Raw genomic sequence first — 18,846 nt, 5'->3', positions numbered from 1 at the left:
AATCGGATGTATAGGTGACTCACAGGTGAACAACATTGTTCTGACTGTGTGCAACAACCTGTGCCACTTAACATACCAATCTCGCCTTTAATTATAGCACAGCACAAAATGATTATAATATGTGGCCCTGCAGTGTCAATTATCTCATTACATAAACCTCCTCCTCTATTTTATACCAAAATGACAAATAATATGATCTTAATCATCTGGCGTCTGCCCTCCTACTCTCAGGTGATCTGGCAGTCCACCCACCACACTCTTCTGACATGGCTCTTTTGTCTCCTCAGTGTTTGCTGTTCTGCAGGCAGAACAAAGGAGATTTAATGAGCCGAACATATTCTATAGTCCTTCCCTTTTTCCTCTAAATAATTTGATGCTATCTTTACATAATGATTTGCATTTTGTGAATGCAACCTCAAAGAGTGAAAATGCTGAACAAAAAAAAAGAAGAAGAAGAAGAAGAAGCAGGAAATTCTATCACATGATGAGTGAGTAATTCAGTATTGAATTTGGCCACCTAATGTGATGGCACAAGAGCAAATGTTCAAGGCACAGGCATTGTCACATCTGCACACAGAAAGTTGGACTATGGGGGGGGGAACCATTTTGCACATAGCATGGTACACATTTTTAAATGAGGATTCAGGATCAAAAGCAAAAGACTGATAAGAAACTCTCAGTGTTTTTTTTTTAACACTGGGAAAAGCACTATCCAGTGGTACAGACTGGAAAACTGAAAAATAGTCTAGACAAGTGGCAGAAAAGTGTCAACACTACTCTTGTTAGAATGTGGCATGCCATCTCTATCTTACTTACCATTTTTAATATAATACCTGTTTAATTATTTCTTAAACTTTTAAATATTTGTGTACTTATTTGTTTTATCTTTTAAATATTGTCTTTTTAATTATATAAGCTATCTTAGGTTCTTTTTAAGGAGAAGGGCAGGGTAGGTAGGTAGGTAGGTAGGTAGGTAGGTAGGTAGGTAGGTAGGTAGGTAGGTAGGTAGGTAGGTAGGTAGGTAGGTGGATGGGTAGGTGGATGGGTAGGTGGATGGGTAGGTGGATGGGTGGGTGGATGGGTGGGTGGGTGCGCGGGCGGGTGGTTGTTGTAAGTTTTTCGGGCTGTTCGGGATTCCACACACTACACCAGAACACAGAGTTCTAACTCCTGTCCTCTGAAGATGCCAGCCACAGAGACTGGTGAAACGTTAGGAAAAAAAACGTTCAGAACAAGCCTGAAAAACCTACAACAACTATCGTATCCTGGCCATGAATGCAGTAACTAAATAAATATTTTCTGTCCTATTCATTTAGTTTTGTCAGACATTAGAATCAAATAGATACCCCCTCGCCTGACTCTTCATTATTACTTTAATCCATGCTGCATAAAATGGATGAAAAACAGAATTTCTTTTGCCATAAAAATTAAAATGAAACAGTCAAAACATTATCCACTATGTCAGGCATAGTAATTCTAATATCTGTGACCACTGGATGGGTGGCAATAGTAGGACATCTCGCACTAGTGGAAAGAAGCTTTGCTGGAGGTGTAGTATGTCCAACACAGGCCACAACCTAGATTCATGTAGAAAAATCCCCTGTTGCATTAAATTGTGAAGGGTTTAAAATCAAAGACCAAATAGATATTCAGTGGGGGAAAAGGCAAGAAAACTGGCTTCTACAAATCCCATTGTGGCTGGTATGAGCTGATAGACGTTTGAAAGTAGCAGAGGATATACTATTTCATTCCTTCCACTCTTGACTCAGGATTGCTTAGAATCACCATACTATAAGTAAGTCTGTTTCATTAACTTAGTTTGGTAATGAACCAAATTATTTTCATCATTTGGCAGTCTATGACACTGACAAGGGTCTCAGAATTGTCAATCCATTTGTCAAAAATCCGACTAAAGTGGCAAGAGTTAGCCCCTCCAAAGGGGGGGGGGAGAGACTCAATTCTACCATGCCCAAGGAAACTTGGCTATCCTTTAATGGTTAGTGATCAGATGGCAAGCCCTAATCAGAAATCATAATGTACGAGTTAGAAAGCCAAGTTTTATCCTACGTGTTTTTCAGCATGTCTAACTTAAATTTCAATAACTGGGACAGTGTGACTCACCCTAAAGGTACAGGTAGTATATATACAGGCAATATATATAGATAGATAGATGGTTCATCCACACCTGTTAGGTGAAAAGGCACATTGGTTTTATATATATATCTATAACACCGATGTGCCTTTTCACCTAACAGGTGTGGATGAGCCATCTATCAGTGCTGTAAGGACAGAGCTAGTAAGTGATGCCTATCCAACTGTATACAAATATTGTGGCCTCCCTCTGAACAAATTGATCATTGTGGTATCTCACACATATTTGTCAGCTTTTCTATGCCAACAGTTCTTCATATTCTTTAACTTACTGAAGTTAAATAGTCTACTGGCCTTACTGGATTACAGAGCTATCTAGAGCAAAAATGCTTCAAATAAATGTCAGAGACAGATGTTTATATTTTCAAGTATTAGTCCTATTCAGAAATGGGAAAACATCAGAATTACTATTCACTGGCATCAGCCTTTTAGGTACTGCTACAAATATAAGTTAACAGAACTGAAGTTCTTCATTCTAAATATCAATGTCATTTAAGTAAAATGTGACAAATAAATCTATATATACAAGCCTGCTTGCAGATTTTTTTAAAAAAGGTGTGTATTTCACGTATCAATAGAAACATGAAGGAAGTATATTTATTTATTTATTTATTTATCTTATATGCCGCCCACTCTACCCAAAGGTCTTTGGGCGGCTTACAACAATTAAAATTCAATTCAAATACAACAAAAGATAAAATGATTAAAATACAATTAAAATTGTCATCAGGACCCAGTTGATGTTATTTCAATTAAAAGCCTTCTGGAACAGGAAGGTTTTGACCTGGCGCCAAAATGTCATCAATGTCTGCGCCAGACGAATTTCAGTCGGGAGGGCATTCCATAGTCTGGGGGCAGCTGCTGAAAAGGCCCTTTGTCTACAAGCCAACCCTCTTACTTCCTTAAGGGACTGCGCTTTCAAAAGGGCCCCCTGGCTAGATCTTAATTGCCGGGTAGGCTCATATGGAAGGAGGCAGTCCTTCAGGTATCCAGGGCCCAAGCCGTTTAGGGCTTTATACATCAAAACAAGCACTTTGAATTGGGCCCGGGGCAAATTTTATTTTATTTCTTCCCCAGCTTCTCATCACAGATTAAAAATTAAAAGATAAACTAACATTGCAAACTTGTGCTTATTTACTCAGATGTCCTACTGTGTTCAATGGGACTTATTCCCAGGTAAGTATGCATCTGACTGCAGTCCTAAGGGGAAAAATTCTGAGCCTTCTGTTTATCTCTATAAAAGCGGAAATTGCTCTAACTCTTCTCAACACTGAAAAACTCCAACTCACATAAAACACACAAACTATTCTGACTATATCACGTACACCAAATAAATATTGGCACCAGAAGTATTTGATATATACTTATAGAACAGGATACAAAAACATAACAGTACTAGCAACATAAGGCACAATCCGCATCCTGCATATGCAACTTGCTGGATCAGCAGACTGACTAGGTCTATATACAAGCTCCATATGGGACACTTGTAGCTGCCAAAACTAATGTGTTCCAATGTACAAATGCCTTCTTGATGGCGGATGGAAAAAAGGAATATAGTAGTGCATCTGAAATCTATGTAGAATCCTGCCCTCCTCAGCCGCCACTGAATATTTTAGATGTTCCCTTACTAACTTAGTTTTTCTGAAACAACCTCTGAACATTCTCTGATTGTCTTCCACTAAAGTTACTAACCTGAATCCCAGATATATCTTGTGTCTTGCTCTTTTAAAGACGTTCCTTAAATCTCAGGTGGCCTTACTTATTAACCTCTATTGTACAAGAAATACAGATCAACGTGTACCACAAACTTGCCCTTACTTTACCAAAAAACAATTCATCATTCTACATTCCCAGATAAGAAACATCCAATTTTAACCTGCAAAATCACTAAAACACATTTTCCCACTGGAAAATATTGTAGCTTGATTTTATTTTCCCAGACATTTCACCTCTCAGATTATTGTAAACATAAAAGACAAAAATAATTGTCACATTCTCACTAAATAGCATCACCAAATATCTAAAAGTATTAAATAAACTGGAATGATAATCTTGAGGAAAGAATGTGAATAATGAAGATATTAAGTAATTCGGGATTACTTAATTTCAGGATTAAATGTAAACAGGCTGGAACTTCTCACTAGAGTTTAAAAATATTGAGGTACTGAGACCATAAAGAAGCAAGCAAACAAAAAGAAATCCACTGCATGGAAAAAACTTCTATGTCAATAAAAACAATATAACTTTTTTCCCTAGGCATATTTCTTATTGCATTAAGAACATACAAAGTAGCTAGGCTCAATCCAATCAGTGTTAAGCACACTGAAACCCTCCATGCTGAGGAAACACAACCTTAACTAGAACACTGGAATTAATGGGGCTGCAAAATGTTTACACTTGGAATCATGTAGCATTTAAAAAGTGAACCGTTCAGGACCATGCTATACAACAACAAACCTACAATAAAACCTGATAAAAGAAGGCCTTTCAGCACAGAACACTTCCCTCCCAAAGGCCACCTGTGATGTGAGCATCAGCACAAAGTTGCACTCACAAAATACTGTTGACAAGGTCACCTGTGTTATCAGCTGTGTCTTAACTTTCACTTTTGACAAATATACTGTACTTTACGTCTTCACTGCGTGTACTTCAGAGTCTGCCTACTTACCTGCTTGACCGGTGGTAACCGTAACAGCTGCAAAAAGCCTCTGGGAGCGGCTTAAATCAGAAACGCCATTTACAGCTTCAACTTCAAAAGTGTAGTTAGCATGAGCTAACAGGTCCATGACGGTGACGTAGTTGTCTACTAATCCAGTTTGCTGGGGCATATATCCAACATTGCTCCCGCAGGGAACACATTCGCCCTGTTCCCAGCTGCACCGCTTGCACAGTACCCTGTAGGTCACGTCATTTCTTCCTCCATTATCAGCAGGAGGGCTCCATTCCAAACTCACTGTAGTTTGGTTAATATTGAAAATAAGGTTCTGTGGTGCAGATGGAGGTCCTTTATTAAGCAAAAACAGAAAAATGGGAAGGGGGAGAAATCAGCAGGGAAAATTTAGCTCATGTTTTAATTACCTGGACAAAATCTTGCCAAGACATAAACTTTTCATTATGTTTATTACATGCTACCAAAAATCTACTTGAACTCACTTGACAAGAAGTTTTATTTATTTTCCATTAAGGAAACAGGATAGTCATTTTCTGTGTATTTACTACACCTAGCTTTAGCAGCTTTTCTTCTGTGCAATTAATGGGATAGGTTAATGTTCTTCTAAAGCTGACTCATATAAAATTCTTTCAGTTGATCCCCCACCCCTTAAAATATATGAAATAAAATTCCTTTATGTATTTCTTCCAATCCTTGATGTGATTTACAAATTTGAGGGTCTGGCAAATAAATCATTACCTAATCCTACCATCTATACAAGTTAGATTATTTGCAGATGGAATGCTAAGTCAGATCCCACTGCATTTGAATCAAACTCATTTTCAACGCAGGTTAGTTTTCATTTCATATGTTACTCTTTTGGCACTGTATCATATTTTGCAGTGCAGGATATGTAGAGAAACCATATTCGGTCCTTCAGCTGTTACTGGCAATGTGTTTCCCATGTTGTAGGGATATGAATATTATATTTATGTTTGCACACCTTGCTTCTCAATAATAATCTTCATTTGCAAACACCTCTGTTCAAATTCTCTGTATACCAGAGAAAGAGAGAGACAGAGAGTGTGCACACATCTTGCAAATGTCCGTGGCTGGCTAAGCAAGAACCTTTTGCAATTACATCCATGAATAACTCACTTGTGCATGCGACATATGGTGGATCTGTAGGTGCTCTGTAATAGCTGTCTTCACAATCACATCGTGAAGATCCTTCCCTGTCTGAAAAACTGTGCATAGGACAGCGGGAGCACTGCAGATCTTGTGAAGATGACTTGTAGAATCCACGGCCACAGGCTAAGGGAGAATGAAACAAACAGACACTATTTTGAACACACCTGTGTTTCAAAAGGAACTTGCCTTCAGGAATGTGTAAAACAAGGACAAGCATTCTGAACAAACAGTTTACCCCTCTTTCACAGCTTGAAAGATCATGCACTCTGCTCCCACCAATGAAAGCAACTGTTGTGATCAGAAATTATTAACTGGAATACCTTGGGTTTAATGGTAGCTACCTCTTCAACCAAAGTACCATCATCTGCCACAAAGTGTTGTCATTATAAATATGAGGGAACAATGCCTGTTTCCTTTATTGTTATTGTAAAGATTGACAATAACGCACATGAAATGTCTTGTATTCTTTAGAAAAGAAGTGTGTTCAGAACAAATAAAATACACACAAATACTATTATTGCCAATAGCAACACATCCTACTCTCAGTACATCCATGCTGGGTCAGTATTTGACTTTTTTATAGTAATTCACTGTTGCTATTAATGGGGAAAATCAAGTATCAGATTACTGTAACTGTTGATATCATCCTACTTGTAGGTTTCTAACAATATTCTCTCCTTTTGTTCAATAAACAAAGCACTGCACTATACTATTATTGTTGTTAGTGGAAAAATAAATACACCAACTGGTTCAAAGATATTATAGGTACATGCCTTAGTTTCATCTGATGAGATATATTAGCTAAATGAGTAAAAAAAATTAAAAAGCAAAAACAATCATCATCTACTGCAGGCAAAGGTAAATTATGCTTTACTTTTCTTTTATTTACAGTATCAACCACAACCCACGGATACATATTTAGTCACCTGTTATGCATCCTTATACTGAATGCTGAAAGTCTGTTGGTGGAGCTGCACTGTGGAATGAAGATGACATCACCGGGTGCAGCCATGCGGTGGCCATTTCAGGGCAAGAAAACTACTCTACACTACACTTCCTCTTACCCAAAAGGCTAAGAAAGTTTTCTAAGTCTCACCCAAGGTTTCCTCTGGATCCTCATCATCCTCTAGCAGTTGTGGCCACAGCTGATGTCACCATCCTCACTGCATGGCAAAAAGTTGCACAACAGGATTTTCACCAGTGTTTAAAATAGGATAATAGGGATTGTTCTTTTTCTGGCTATTTGTCAATGTTATGAACATTGAAGATTATAATATCATAACAACAATTATATAAAACATAACGGTCCCTTACTTTATCCTTCCATAAAACAAAACCCCTTGATCTAATCTAACGTCTTCTGTTTCCTTTGTTCTTCATCTTTTTTTTAAAAAAAAATGCTAAATGTTTTGGGGGAGTTGATTAGGAAGCTAAGGAGGAATGTGTGGCTAAGACAGAAGTCTTATGAGATAAGATTGTATGATCATTATTTTGGTCTCATATTAACATAACTCTAAACATTTCTTGAGGGCTGGTCCATTTTATCTAAGATTTCTCAGTTATTTCTCAATGTTTTCCTTCGCTTTCAAGTCCAATTATTCTCTGTCTAGTACTGTCCCTTAAAACCTTATATACTATGTTTTTTTCTAAAATGGACAAAATACTTTCTTCCATGGTATTAATGATCATTATGAATTCAGAATAGTGAATTCTATCGCTACTATTTGTTATAGAGCTTAAGAGCAACTCAGATATTAATTGCCTTTTACAATAACTAAGCTCTGAGGTGTATTATGACTGTTACACAATGATGCCTTTCCTATCTTATATTTAACTATATAATAACTCTCTTATGTTTATGACATAGGACAGTAGACTGTGGTGGACTGATTTTTAGTAACTTTTAAAATATCTATTTTAACTACTTCTGGATAACGAGGAACAATAACTCTTAACATAACTATATTATTGAGTAACTGCTTTGGGGATTTGGGGATGATGATTAATTACTTCCAAAACTAACACCTCAAGCAATATTTAGTGATACATTAGCTCTGTAAGACCATACAACGGTATTTAAAACTACAGTGGTGCCTCGCTTAACGATTTTAATTGGTTCAAAAAAAAATCGCTATGTGAAAACATCATTAAGCGAAACACCATTTCCCATAGAGATGCATTGAAAACCGGATAATCTGTTCCAATTGGAATGGATTACCGTCCTTAAGCGAAAATCGCCATAGGAAAAAACGTTAAGTGAAATGCGGTTCCCCAATTGAAATGCATTGAAGCCTTTTCAATGCATTTCAATGGGGGAGAAAAAAATTCACAAAAAGACTCAGAACATTCAAAAAAGACTCAGAACAAAGCCAAATTAATTTAACGAAGGTTTTATTAGGTGCACTAATGATTCCAAGCATTTTAAACATTTTTAAACATTTTAGAATATTTTACAAATAGCGAAAACGGGGCTGTCAAAAAAAATCGTTAAGCAAAACAAGGGGACCAAAAACCTAATCATTATGTGAAGCATGGTCCCGAAATCATTAAGCGAAAATCGCCCATAGGGAAAATCATTAAACGGAGCGCAAGATCGCTCCGAAAAAACATCGTTAAGCGAATTTTTCGTTATACGAAGCAATTGTTAAGTGAGGCACCACTGTACTATATACATGCAAAATTCATACAGAAAACTGAAGTAAATCTAGTAAAAATAAATGCAAACACTTAATTTTATAAACATGCCTTTGCATATCTAAAGCAATAATCCAGCATAATAATATGCCAAGACAGAGGGAGCTATATGTTTATGCAAGCTACCCTAACAGCTTTACTCACATCTTCCTTCTTAATGGAGCCATTCACCAGAGGCTGCTAAAATGTGTTGATAACAAAATTTCCCTGCAAGCTCTGATCATGCAAGATGAACTTTGTGCAATGGTCTAAACAGAGATATATTTCCATAATTTTCAATTATATAAAAGCATTGCCGGTACTAGGACATTGCTCGACATCAGGTAGCACATCTTCATGTTTTCAGTGTTCATTGATTTCTCCATCTGAAACTAATAGTAAAGATCCTCTGCTCTTGTCTCCCCAAATGTTAGTCTCAAGAATACAAGTATAATACTGTACAATGAATTGCATCTATTTACACTATTATTGCTGTTTTATTATTCATTCTGATCCCTGTTCCTTACGTATACCTATATTACTGCAGTTGCTTTATTATATCCCTTTATTATATTTAATGTTATTTATTTTTAATGGGTTAATTTTGTTTTCATGTTATTTACTGTTTCTGAAAACTAATTCCTTTTGCTAGTCTCTTTGGAAGATTTGAACTGAAACAAATGATACAAGTATTTTCAATATATAATAGTCAAGTTGGTGTTCATTACATTTGATCATAGCTTCACAAAAGATCCAAATATATCCATCCAGTCATACGCACACACAAAACTTCTACATCAAAATGTTTATTTATTTTATTTATTTATTTATTTATTTTATATCCCGCCTATCTGGTCGGTTAAGACCACTCTAGGTGGCTAGAGTTATGTTTGACTTTCTCCTACACCCATGCTACTACACACAAGGGAACTTGAACCTCTGCTGCCCATGAAGCAACCACATATATGGGTATGCATGCATGCTAAGATGATATACTTGAGAAGAGCTTAGAGGATAATTTACTACTGGAATAGGGATTTAAGCGCAGAGTCACTGCACTGAAGGATGCACTGTATTTTAGCTACTCCCTGTAGACTTGGTTGAGCAAAAGGAGGACTTAACTTTCCATCACATCAAGATATGCAACTGCTGTCGAAAGTCAGTGGCCAATCCTTGTACTGTGCTCAACCAACAAAAATAGGTTCTCATATGCACACACTTGGTGATTATCCGTATCTGCATACCACTAGGGAAGTTAGGGAGAACAAGGCCAGAGAGCTTTTCCTCTGCTGCTTCATTTGAATTTCTAGAATTTCCGCCTATGAAATAAACATTTAATTTCCGGGAAACAGGATACTGTATGTTTTCAGTACAGGAACCTGAAGGAAGAAGAAAAATAGCCCAATGTGGCTCGAATGTGCTCAACGGATGGAAGGAGAACCTTCTGATAAAACTCAGTGAAAATGGGGTCACGAAAAGTCGGACATGACTAAATGACTAAACAACAACACAGTTTTCTTTACTTAATATTAAATGTTTATCTGTTTTTGTATGTCTTTGTAAAGAACTGTAAAGGAAAGTTACAAATCCTTCTAGGTTAGAAGGACTATACCTGGAGGACAATGGTCAAACTCTTGTTGCTTAATATAGTTAACTGTGTTACAGAAGGCTCACTGAATCCATGTAAATTTAGTGAAACATCTCCTCCATAACTTCCATTGATTCAAATATACCTTCTCTAATTCTAACTTACCATACGTTCCAACTAGTGCAGGACACTTTGAATCCTACATAGGAAATGACTCACCAAATCCCTATTAGTTTAATGCACGATTTACTACACCAAGCAACAAGATTTCAGCCAGTGACTCCTGACATTTCCATGGTGTCCCTTCCCACCAAATACTGAATAACTGACCTTAAGTGGTTTAGATAAGGTTAGTGAGAAAATCAGAAATACCTGCATCATTCCAAGCGCAGCTGAACAGCTACCAGGAAAACAAATACAACTTGTGCAAGCAAGATCTGGCTGATGAAGTCATGGGTCATCTGAAAAGCTGTGTCACACCTTGTGAAAGATGTTGTGTAATTCACAGCACAAGGAGAAACAAAGTGTTGGGTTGACACTTATGCAAGGATAGAGGGAGGGTCTTTGAAGTGCAGTCCTTCTTACACTAGCAGCAAGATAAATTTTGCACTTGCAGAAGAACACCACTGGATACAACCTAAAGCCACAACCTACAGATCTTTCCTTTGAGGGGAAAAAAAAGGACAATTGAAACAATGGAAGGCTCAAACTGTAAACATGCACAGCAGGGGAGTGGGAGAAAAGTATCCTGCCTAAAATGTTCAGCTGTAAAATGTTCTGATCAATGCTCTGCAGAGGTGCAGAAGCCCATTTGAGTGAGTCATAGAAAATACAAAGTAACGAAACATACTCTGGCTACCCTTTCTCTGTGCATGAAGCATTTAACAAGGGACAACAGACTTGGGAATTTACACCCTTCACCTCAAACAGAATAATCTGTTTCCCTTGTAGTCTATAAATTACAGTATATGATCATCTAAGTTATTAAATCAAATTGTACAGCAATCTCAAGTGATGTTATAGGCACATAAAAGTGCACCTGGGATTAAATGATGCCTGTAAACTAAGCACGAGAACCACAGAACGATACTATGAAACTCGTTGGAATTTTGTTTGTTTTCATGTAACATTAAGTTACACCAGCATACGTTTGTCAAGTATTACACCCCAATGAGGATTGCACAACTCAATGGTACAAAAAGACTGGACATACTGGGCTTTTGTTAAAAGCTCCTGCTTCATCAGACGTCTGACCCATACTTTCCCTTCAAGGAGGCTTGCTCAGCTGTCCATATTTATTCCAAGCAGATGCCTGCAGCTCAACTTCTTCACTCAATTTATGCAAACAACTGAGCACAACTCCTCTCCAGCTGCACATGCAGGCAGGCTGTATGGGGACCTCTCTGGTTTGGCTTCTACTTTTTCCTGACCTTAGATCCTGCTTATAAACCCATCCTGTGGGAACAAGCCAGAAAGAAGATATAAAGGGAGAAAGTTGTGCATGTGTACATGTGTGTGTGTGTGCCTGCCTGGCTGATTCTTTAGCATTAATACTAGGAAATGTCATAAAACTAACTCCTCCCCCTAGCAAAAGGCAAGAACTAATAAGAAAGAGAAAAATTGGGGGGGGGCAACAAGAGGAATTTGTTGGGGGGAAAACAATACAAAGTGAAATGAGAGGAACACTTTCTGGGTATTACAAAAATGAGCATAAAAACCAGCACAAAAATGGTATTTAAGAGGAACAAATGTTCACCAGGAAGAGTCCTAAGAATGTATTTTATTCTTTTTATCGTTTCACCATAAAACAGATTTTAACACTGACAATGAAGAAATTGAAATAGAGATTTTGTATACCTTGGTTTAATAATCCAAATGTAGACTGCAGCCAAGAAATCTGAAGAAGACTAAGACTAGGAAGGGCGGCAATAAAGGAATTAGAAAGATCATCAAGTGTAACAATGTGTCACTGGAAATCAAGACAAAGATCATTCATTACTTGTATTTCTGATCATGTTTATGGCTGTGAAAGATGAAGAGTTAAGAAAGCTGACAGGGAAAAAGCTCTTCATTTGAAATATGGTGCTGAAGGAGAGCTTTGAGGGTGTCCTGGACTGCCAGAAAGACAAACAAGTGGGTCTTAGATCAAATCAAGCCTGACCTCTCTCTGGAGGCAAAAAGGATGAAACAAAGGCTGTCCTACTTTGGGCACATCATAAGACGACAAGACTCTTTGGAAAAGGCAATAATGCTGCAAAAAGTTGAAGGCAGCAGGAAAAGAGGAAGAGCAAATGCAAAATCAATTGACTTCTTAGAGCAGGGGTGAGCAATTAATTTCTATAGGGGGAGGCACATGAAAAAACGGAATTGTGTTCGGGGGCCAAACCAAATTTACTTAAAAATAAAATCAAACAGTGATGTTATGATTGCTTTTATTTTAAACTTGTTAATGCTCACAAATACTAAAGAGGTTTTTTGCTGTACATTAAAGGTAAGCAACTGATCAATTTTAGACAAAAAGCTATAAATGGTTTTGATGTTTAACTTGTTCAGTGACAGAAATCCAACCTATTTTTGGCTTGAACAAGTGCTTAAACACCAGACTGGAGCAACGACTGGCAGGCCGGACAGGAGCGGCTCGTGGCCCATATGTGGCCCTCAGGCCGCACTTTGCCCACGTCTACCTTAAAGGAAGAAAAGTGTGCTTATATATCACTCCATAGCGCTTAAAGCACTTAAAGGTTTCATTACGCCTGTCCTCTGAAGATGCCAGCAACAGAGACTGGCGAAACATTAGAAAGAATAACCTTCAGAACACGGCCAAAGAGGCAGAAAAACGCACAACAACCATTAGATCCCAGCCATGAAAGCTGGGATCTAATGGTTGAACAAATTGTTAACCTCTTCTATGTCTCAATGCTTTAAAATAGATACTTTTGTCACCTCAAAATATGAATCTATTTCTAAGAAACCACAGTCTTTAGTCACTTCATACGAGATTGCAGTAGAATAAGTCGTGATGTGTTTGGAGTATGTGAGCAGGTGATTTTGAAATGAGTGCAGTTTGAGTGACAAAGACTTAGAAGTGGACACGGTTCAATGAAAAATGTTGCATGCTCATTAACACATTTCTTACCAAGGATTCCAGCCAGGGGTCACATTGCTGATTTCTGTTTTGCCAATTAAGGTTTCACTTCAGTTACTGGGCTGATAGATGAGTTTGAAGACCAAATTGCCATTTGGCAAAAAGGCTGACTAATGAAATCAAAAAGCCAGTGTGACCCTTGGAACCAAGACTGGATCAACAACACTCACCAAAATGTTCAACGCAACAAGCTCAACTGAACCATATGTGAATAGTTCACTTGGCTCTTTCATGTGACAGGTTAGATTATTTAGACCTGCCTTAAAATACATAGTGTGAAAATTCCCCCAGATTAGCAAAAGCAAAAATGTCGTTTAGATGGCAATTGTGTACAAGAAATCTCCAGAGATTTTTAAAATTCTTCTGTTAATGCAACCTTTAAGGAAAGTGTTTCTGTATTGCCAAACTTCTTGTTTTCTTGCAAACAAAATTATAATAAGTCAAAACAAAAGTATACAATGAGTTTCAAATAAGGAACACATAGCTCACACCACATTTGCAATATAATACAAATTAGTGTGAAACTGAATACCTATTGTTTTCTTTCAAAAGAGAAGTATGCACGAGATCTGAATGTATTCCTTTTTTCTGCACTTTATCCAGGCCCAATGAATATTTCTTTGGGCATATACTTTCTCTAAAACAAGTCTTCAACTAGCAGAGTAGCATGTTTCACTTCAGACTGAGGGTGAGCAGTTATGTTTCTGAAAGCTTATCTGCATTATTTTTCGGACCATGAAAGATACCAGAAAAAGCTGTACCCCCATCCATGCACCACCAAGGAGACAGCATAGACTCTTAACATCAGCCCAACAGGACTGTAAACTGACGAAAATGCCTGCTTACACTCACTAGGTAACACTATTAATTTGACTTTAATTGGTTTCTCTGACTTGGTGGGAACAAAAATTCTGACTTTAGTGTTCCTATAGAGGCTGCCACATTTCTGCATTCCCTTTCCCCCACACCCAGTCAAGCAGGAACCTTGCATTTCACATGGGAGACAACAGGGGAGGATATATGCAAACTGCTTTGGCAGTTCTTTGTTTGAAGAGCTGAGTGGAAAATTCCAGCCCACTGTAACCAAGGGTAGCAGCCAGAGTTTCAGGTTAAAAAGTATACCTGGCAGACTTCTGCCATGAATTTTTGGAACTCTCATTTATGATAATTTTACTCCAGTATCAGTGAAGAAGTGGATTTGAATAAGAAATGGATTTGCACCATGAAAGCTTGCAACTTGTTTGATTTGGAAAAAAAAAAAAAAACAGTTCAAATGCAGGAGAACTGCATTTGAATTGGTTTTTCCCCCTACATTTAAATTGTTGTTTTTAATCAGAAAATTAACACATCAGGAGGAGCGGTTGTCACAGGACAATGGGTTCAGGGAGCCCTGCTCCAACCACTCAGCCACACTAACATGCTGTTCCTGGAATGGGTGAGGCCCAGGATAGTTAAATGTGGTAATGGCTGGATAAATCCACCTGTCACAGCACAATATATTTCAAGCAAAAGATAACTAGTGAACTTCTTCAAAAACAGCTATGACAATTGCTTTGTGTTTAGGTGAGAAGAGGTTAACGGGGGAAAAAAAGAAATCAGGTTCTAGGATTTTTCCTTGCTTAGTGTCTTGTTGTGAATGGTACTGAGAACAAAAGGTATCCTGCAGCTCATCATGACTGCTGAGATTGGTGTTGTCAACCTTCAGACTACCCTTTGCTATGTACCTTTTGGCATCCTTTTTCTTGCTGGCAATGTGGGCATGATATTGTATACATCAATATCAGTCCATTCCCTGGTGTTCTGAATCACAGATAAAGAAGCACAATGTTCCACATTCATAAACTGAAAGGGGTTTTTTTTTTTTGGAAAATTTAATCTCCTCTGAATTTCACAAGTTTGTCCTATGAGTGCATACAAGCTAATTTTCTTTTCCAGTACTTTGCCATGCTTGAAGTTCAGTCAAACAGAAGGGGTCAACTAGTAGAAAGACTATGCATGCAATATAAAAAGCTGCACTGTCTTCCAGATTGTTCCACATCCTTTCTTACCAAAGACTGGAGTGTGGGTGAGCTGGTAGCAACATCATCCTGGCTCTGTTACAAGCATAATGCTTACAGAATGCTGGAGAAAGAAAACTACAGCAAAGGGCATGCAGATCTGTGCAAAATCCATTTCTGGACAGTTCTAAAGAAACACAGATAACAATACAAGTCTGAACCTACTATTTCTAAAGACTCATCAACATGTGTACAAATCAAGTGTTTTCACTTCTGGTGTTTTTCTTAATTCTCTTATTCAGAAGTTAGGATAGAGCAGCACTGACTTTTTAAGGATAAGTTCTGGTTTTGTTTACCACAAAATATAAAGAAACATGATATAATGTGTCTTCATTTTCTCACAAGTGAAAATTATACATCTGGCTATTTCTATCCAAAGTGAGGAAAACACTTCATGTGAATGTTTGTTTTGGTTTCTTTTCTATTGACAAGACAAAAATCCTGTCCCACTGTAAATACAAACAACTTCATTACACTGTTAGTTTTCCTGGGCTTGTGCTGGTTTTTGCAGTGGCAGACTACCACGATTACCACTGCAGATCTCAACATATCCTACAACCCCCCTCCACAGATTGGAGCTAAAACTTGTTTTGGGTATGTTTTGCTAGAAGAAAATTTTCCAGGGCTCCAGAGCCATTCCGGGGTGCATCACGGGCTGCTGACAGGAGGAAGAATAAACTCTGATGTGATTTTGCTGGAATATGATAATCTGCCATCAGATGTGTATATGCTTCTCATGAATACAGCTTCAAGGTATCTGTGGCATACTGATGCCCATAGTTCTGTAATTCAGAATGAAATTACTGAAATGAAGGAAAGCACAGTGTACAGAAACAATTATCCTACTGCTGTTGTTACTGACCTCATTCTGAATATGCAGAGTCAAAATCTTAGTTTCAGTTCTGTTGACATTGTTTCAGTGGGAATAACTATAAAAAACTCTAATTCAGACCACCAATTGCTGTTAAAGATAAAATTTCAAAAGATAACATTTACACTAAGAACAAATAGCATATAAGATGAATAATTTAAAATCTGTGAATATTCTAGTACATTTATCTATTGAAATTCTTCTGAAACCTATGCTGATACAACAAAGGAAAATCTTTCATTTATATCTTTGATTGGCTATAGACCATATGACTTAATCACAGACATTTTTCCCCTTAAAGCACACTGTTAAGGACAGAAGAATCAGTTCAGTACCAATTTTAATGATACTAATTTTTGGTGATTGTATTGTTTCGATTAATGCTTCCACTAAATTTAAAATTATGTACTATTACTTTAACTTGTTTTGATGTAGTTAATAAACAGATGAACTCAAGAAATTACACACACAATTTGATGGTAAGGAAAATAGAATAACAAATTAAAAAGGAAGGACTAAAAAAATCCTAGAATTCCATTTCCATTGCAATTCTCAGTCATCAAGCCTACCCTGGAGTAATCTTTTTGTTTTTTTTACTAAATTGTCATCCGTTATGCTTTACATGGCATCTAATATGTAGATGTAATATAACAGGGTTCCAGACTGCTGTATTTTATTTGTCTAACTACTATGCAGTGATAAATGCCCAGCTTTAAAATATGTTTACTTTGTCTTGCAAATGTTTCTTATAAATTGCAATAGTGTCTAAAGACTATGTGTGCTTCCATCAAAGAATTACATTGTATGGTTAGCCAAAGTAAACAGAAAACTTTTAATAGTTCCTTAGCAGCGGTGTGAGTGACATCTTCAAATAGGACTGTCCTCTGGCTGCATACCATCACCAGCTCAGTGTTTGCTGCTGCTTGTCAAGAATCTCTCAGACCTGTCGTTCTCATCCACCCATTAATACCCTGGCTGTCATGTGTATTCTTAATGTGTTTGGTCTCAATTGTGCACATAAAGGGACATGTTCACATTTGGGGGAAAAAACTTGTTTTATTTGTAATTTTACAAAAATGAACTTACTAAATATATTTAGTTCCTCCATTTGTTTATTCTTCCATTCTTCTGCAGGCCTTATGTCCCACTCTCAGTTCTATGAATACTAAACAATGTGAGTTGTCATAGGCATATTCATATAATCTTAGTTAGCATATGCTAATTCCACCCTACCCCCCACCCCATGACACCACTTAATTTATACAAGCCTATGGCTCAACTCAAGGAAAGTAAGGCTTAGTTCCCATGTAATTGCCAAAACATGTCACCAAATCAGAAGCAGAAACTCAGATAAAAGGCCCCAAAATCTAAACTAGCATACACCCAAACCATTGAAAACAACTATTTCACAGAATAAAGTCATAACATGAACAGTTTGAATTATGAAGCAACAAACACTACTGAAGAGTTAGACCTAAAATGGCCTCTTCTGATTTAAAGCACTAAACAAAGAAGATAATAAGGTAAGCTAGTGTTTTAGGAAGCTTTATAACAGAATATTTGGATTAGTTTTTTAATTTAATTTTTCTCTAGCAAAGCTAGTAGCATGTCAACAAGAAATAAATCTAGAGGGCTTAAGCATAATAATAAACACAAGCAGACACATCTATAGGCTTTCTGATGGAAATGTAATTAAAATAATTTAATATCAATTTTGTGTTTCCTTTCTATAGTGGTTTTCCTTTACTGCTCCAACAAGCTTTTATACAACAGGAAAAAAATTAAAAGTATAAGCTTCACAATAAGCCATAGATGAAAGCATACTCTTTATACTTTTTGTTTGTTCATTCAACCTGTACACTACCCCATAGTGCAAGCAATCTCTGAGTGGTTCACAATATAATCATACTAAATCACATTAAAATAATAATACAACATCCAAATGAAAAATAAAGAATGATCAGGTAATAGGATAGTTCAAGGGCCATCAATAAACTAATGGTTGTCTACACTTTACAAGTACTGTATACATATAGGCATTACAGTGGGGTCTCTACTTAAGAACTTAATCCGTATTGGAAGGTGGTTCTCAAGAAAAGTTCTTATGTTGAATCTGCATTTCCCATAGGAATGCATTGAAAACCATTTAATCCGTATCTGCTCTTTTCCGTCCATAGAAACTACAGTGGAACCTCTACTTAAGAACTTAATCCGTTTTGGAATGGTGTTCTTAAGTTGAAACGTTCTTAAATTGAAGCAAAATTTCCCATAGGAATGGACTGAAAACCAATTAATCCGTTCTGGCTGTTTTTTTGTTATGTAGAGGTGCGTTCGTACATTGAAGCATTAGTTCCCATAGGAACTAATGCAAAGCTGGTTAATACGTACTCTACCACTAGGGGGAGAATTTTTTTTTTTTTTACCTAAGATGACCTAAGGTTAAAAAAAGAGCAGGAAAGTTTTTTTTTCCTGTTCTTATCTTGGATTTCTGTTCTCAAGTAGAAGCAAAATTTGGCG

General features: G+C 37.1%; 1 protein-coding gene across 10 annotated transcripts in view; it reads right to left on the bottom strand.

Moving 5' to 3' along the window:
• The window catches only part of EPHA7 (EPH receptor A7), a 217,818-nt gene that overhangs the window by 136,870 nt on the left and 62,102 nt on the right, over window positions 1–18,846 (bottom strand). For 9 of the 10 annotated variants that reach the window (XM_072998661.2, XM_072998664.2, XM_020784863.3 and 6 more), the window contains exons 4-5: window positions 5,963–6,118; window positions 4,823–5,158 (exon numbers count right to left, since the gene is read on the bottom strand). In XM_072998661.2, coding sequence (XP_072854762.2) covers window positions 4,823–5,158; window positions 5,963–6,118 — 492 coding nt within the window. Of the gene's footprint in view, window positions 1–4,822; window positions 5,159–5,962; window positions 6,119–9,241; window positions 17,495–18,846 lie in introns of those variants that run through there. The other variant, XM_072998670.2, reaches the window with a different exon arrangement.

The sequence above is a fragment of the Pogona vitticeps genome, chromosome 1 (assembly GCF_051106095.1).
Source record: "Pogona vitticeps strain Pit_001003342236 chromosome 1, PviZW2.1, whole genome shotgun sequence".
Taxonomy (NCBI): Eukaryota; Metazoa; Chordata; class Lepidosauria; order Squamata; family Agamidae; genus Pogona; species Pogona vitticeps.
This window is presented reverse-complemented; position numbering and strand designations above follow the sequence as displayed.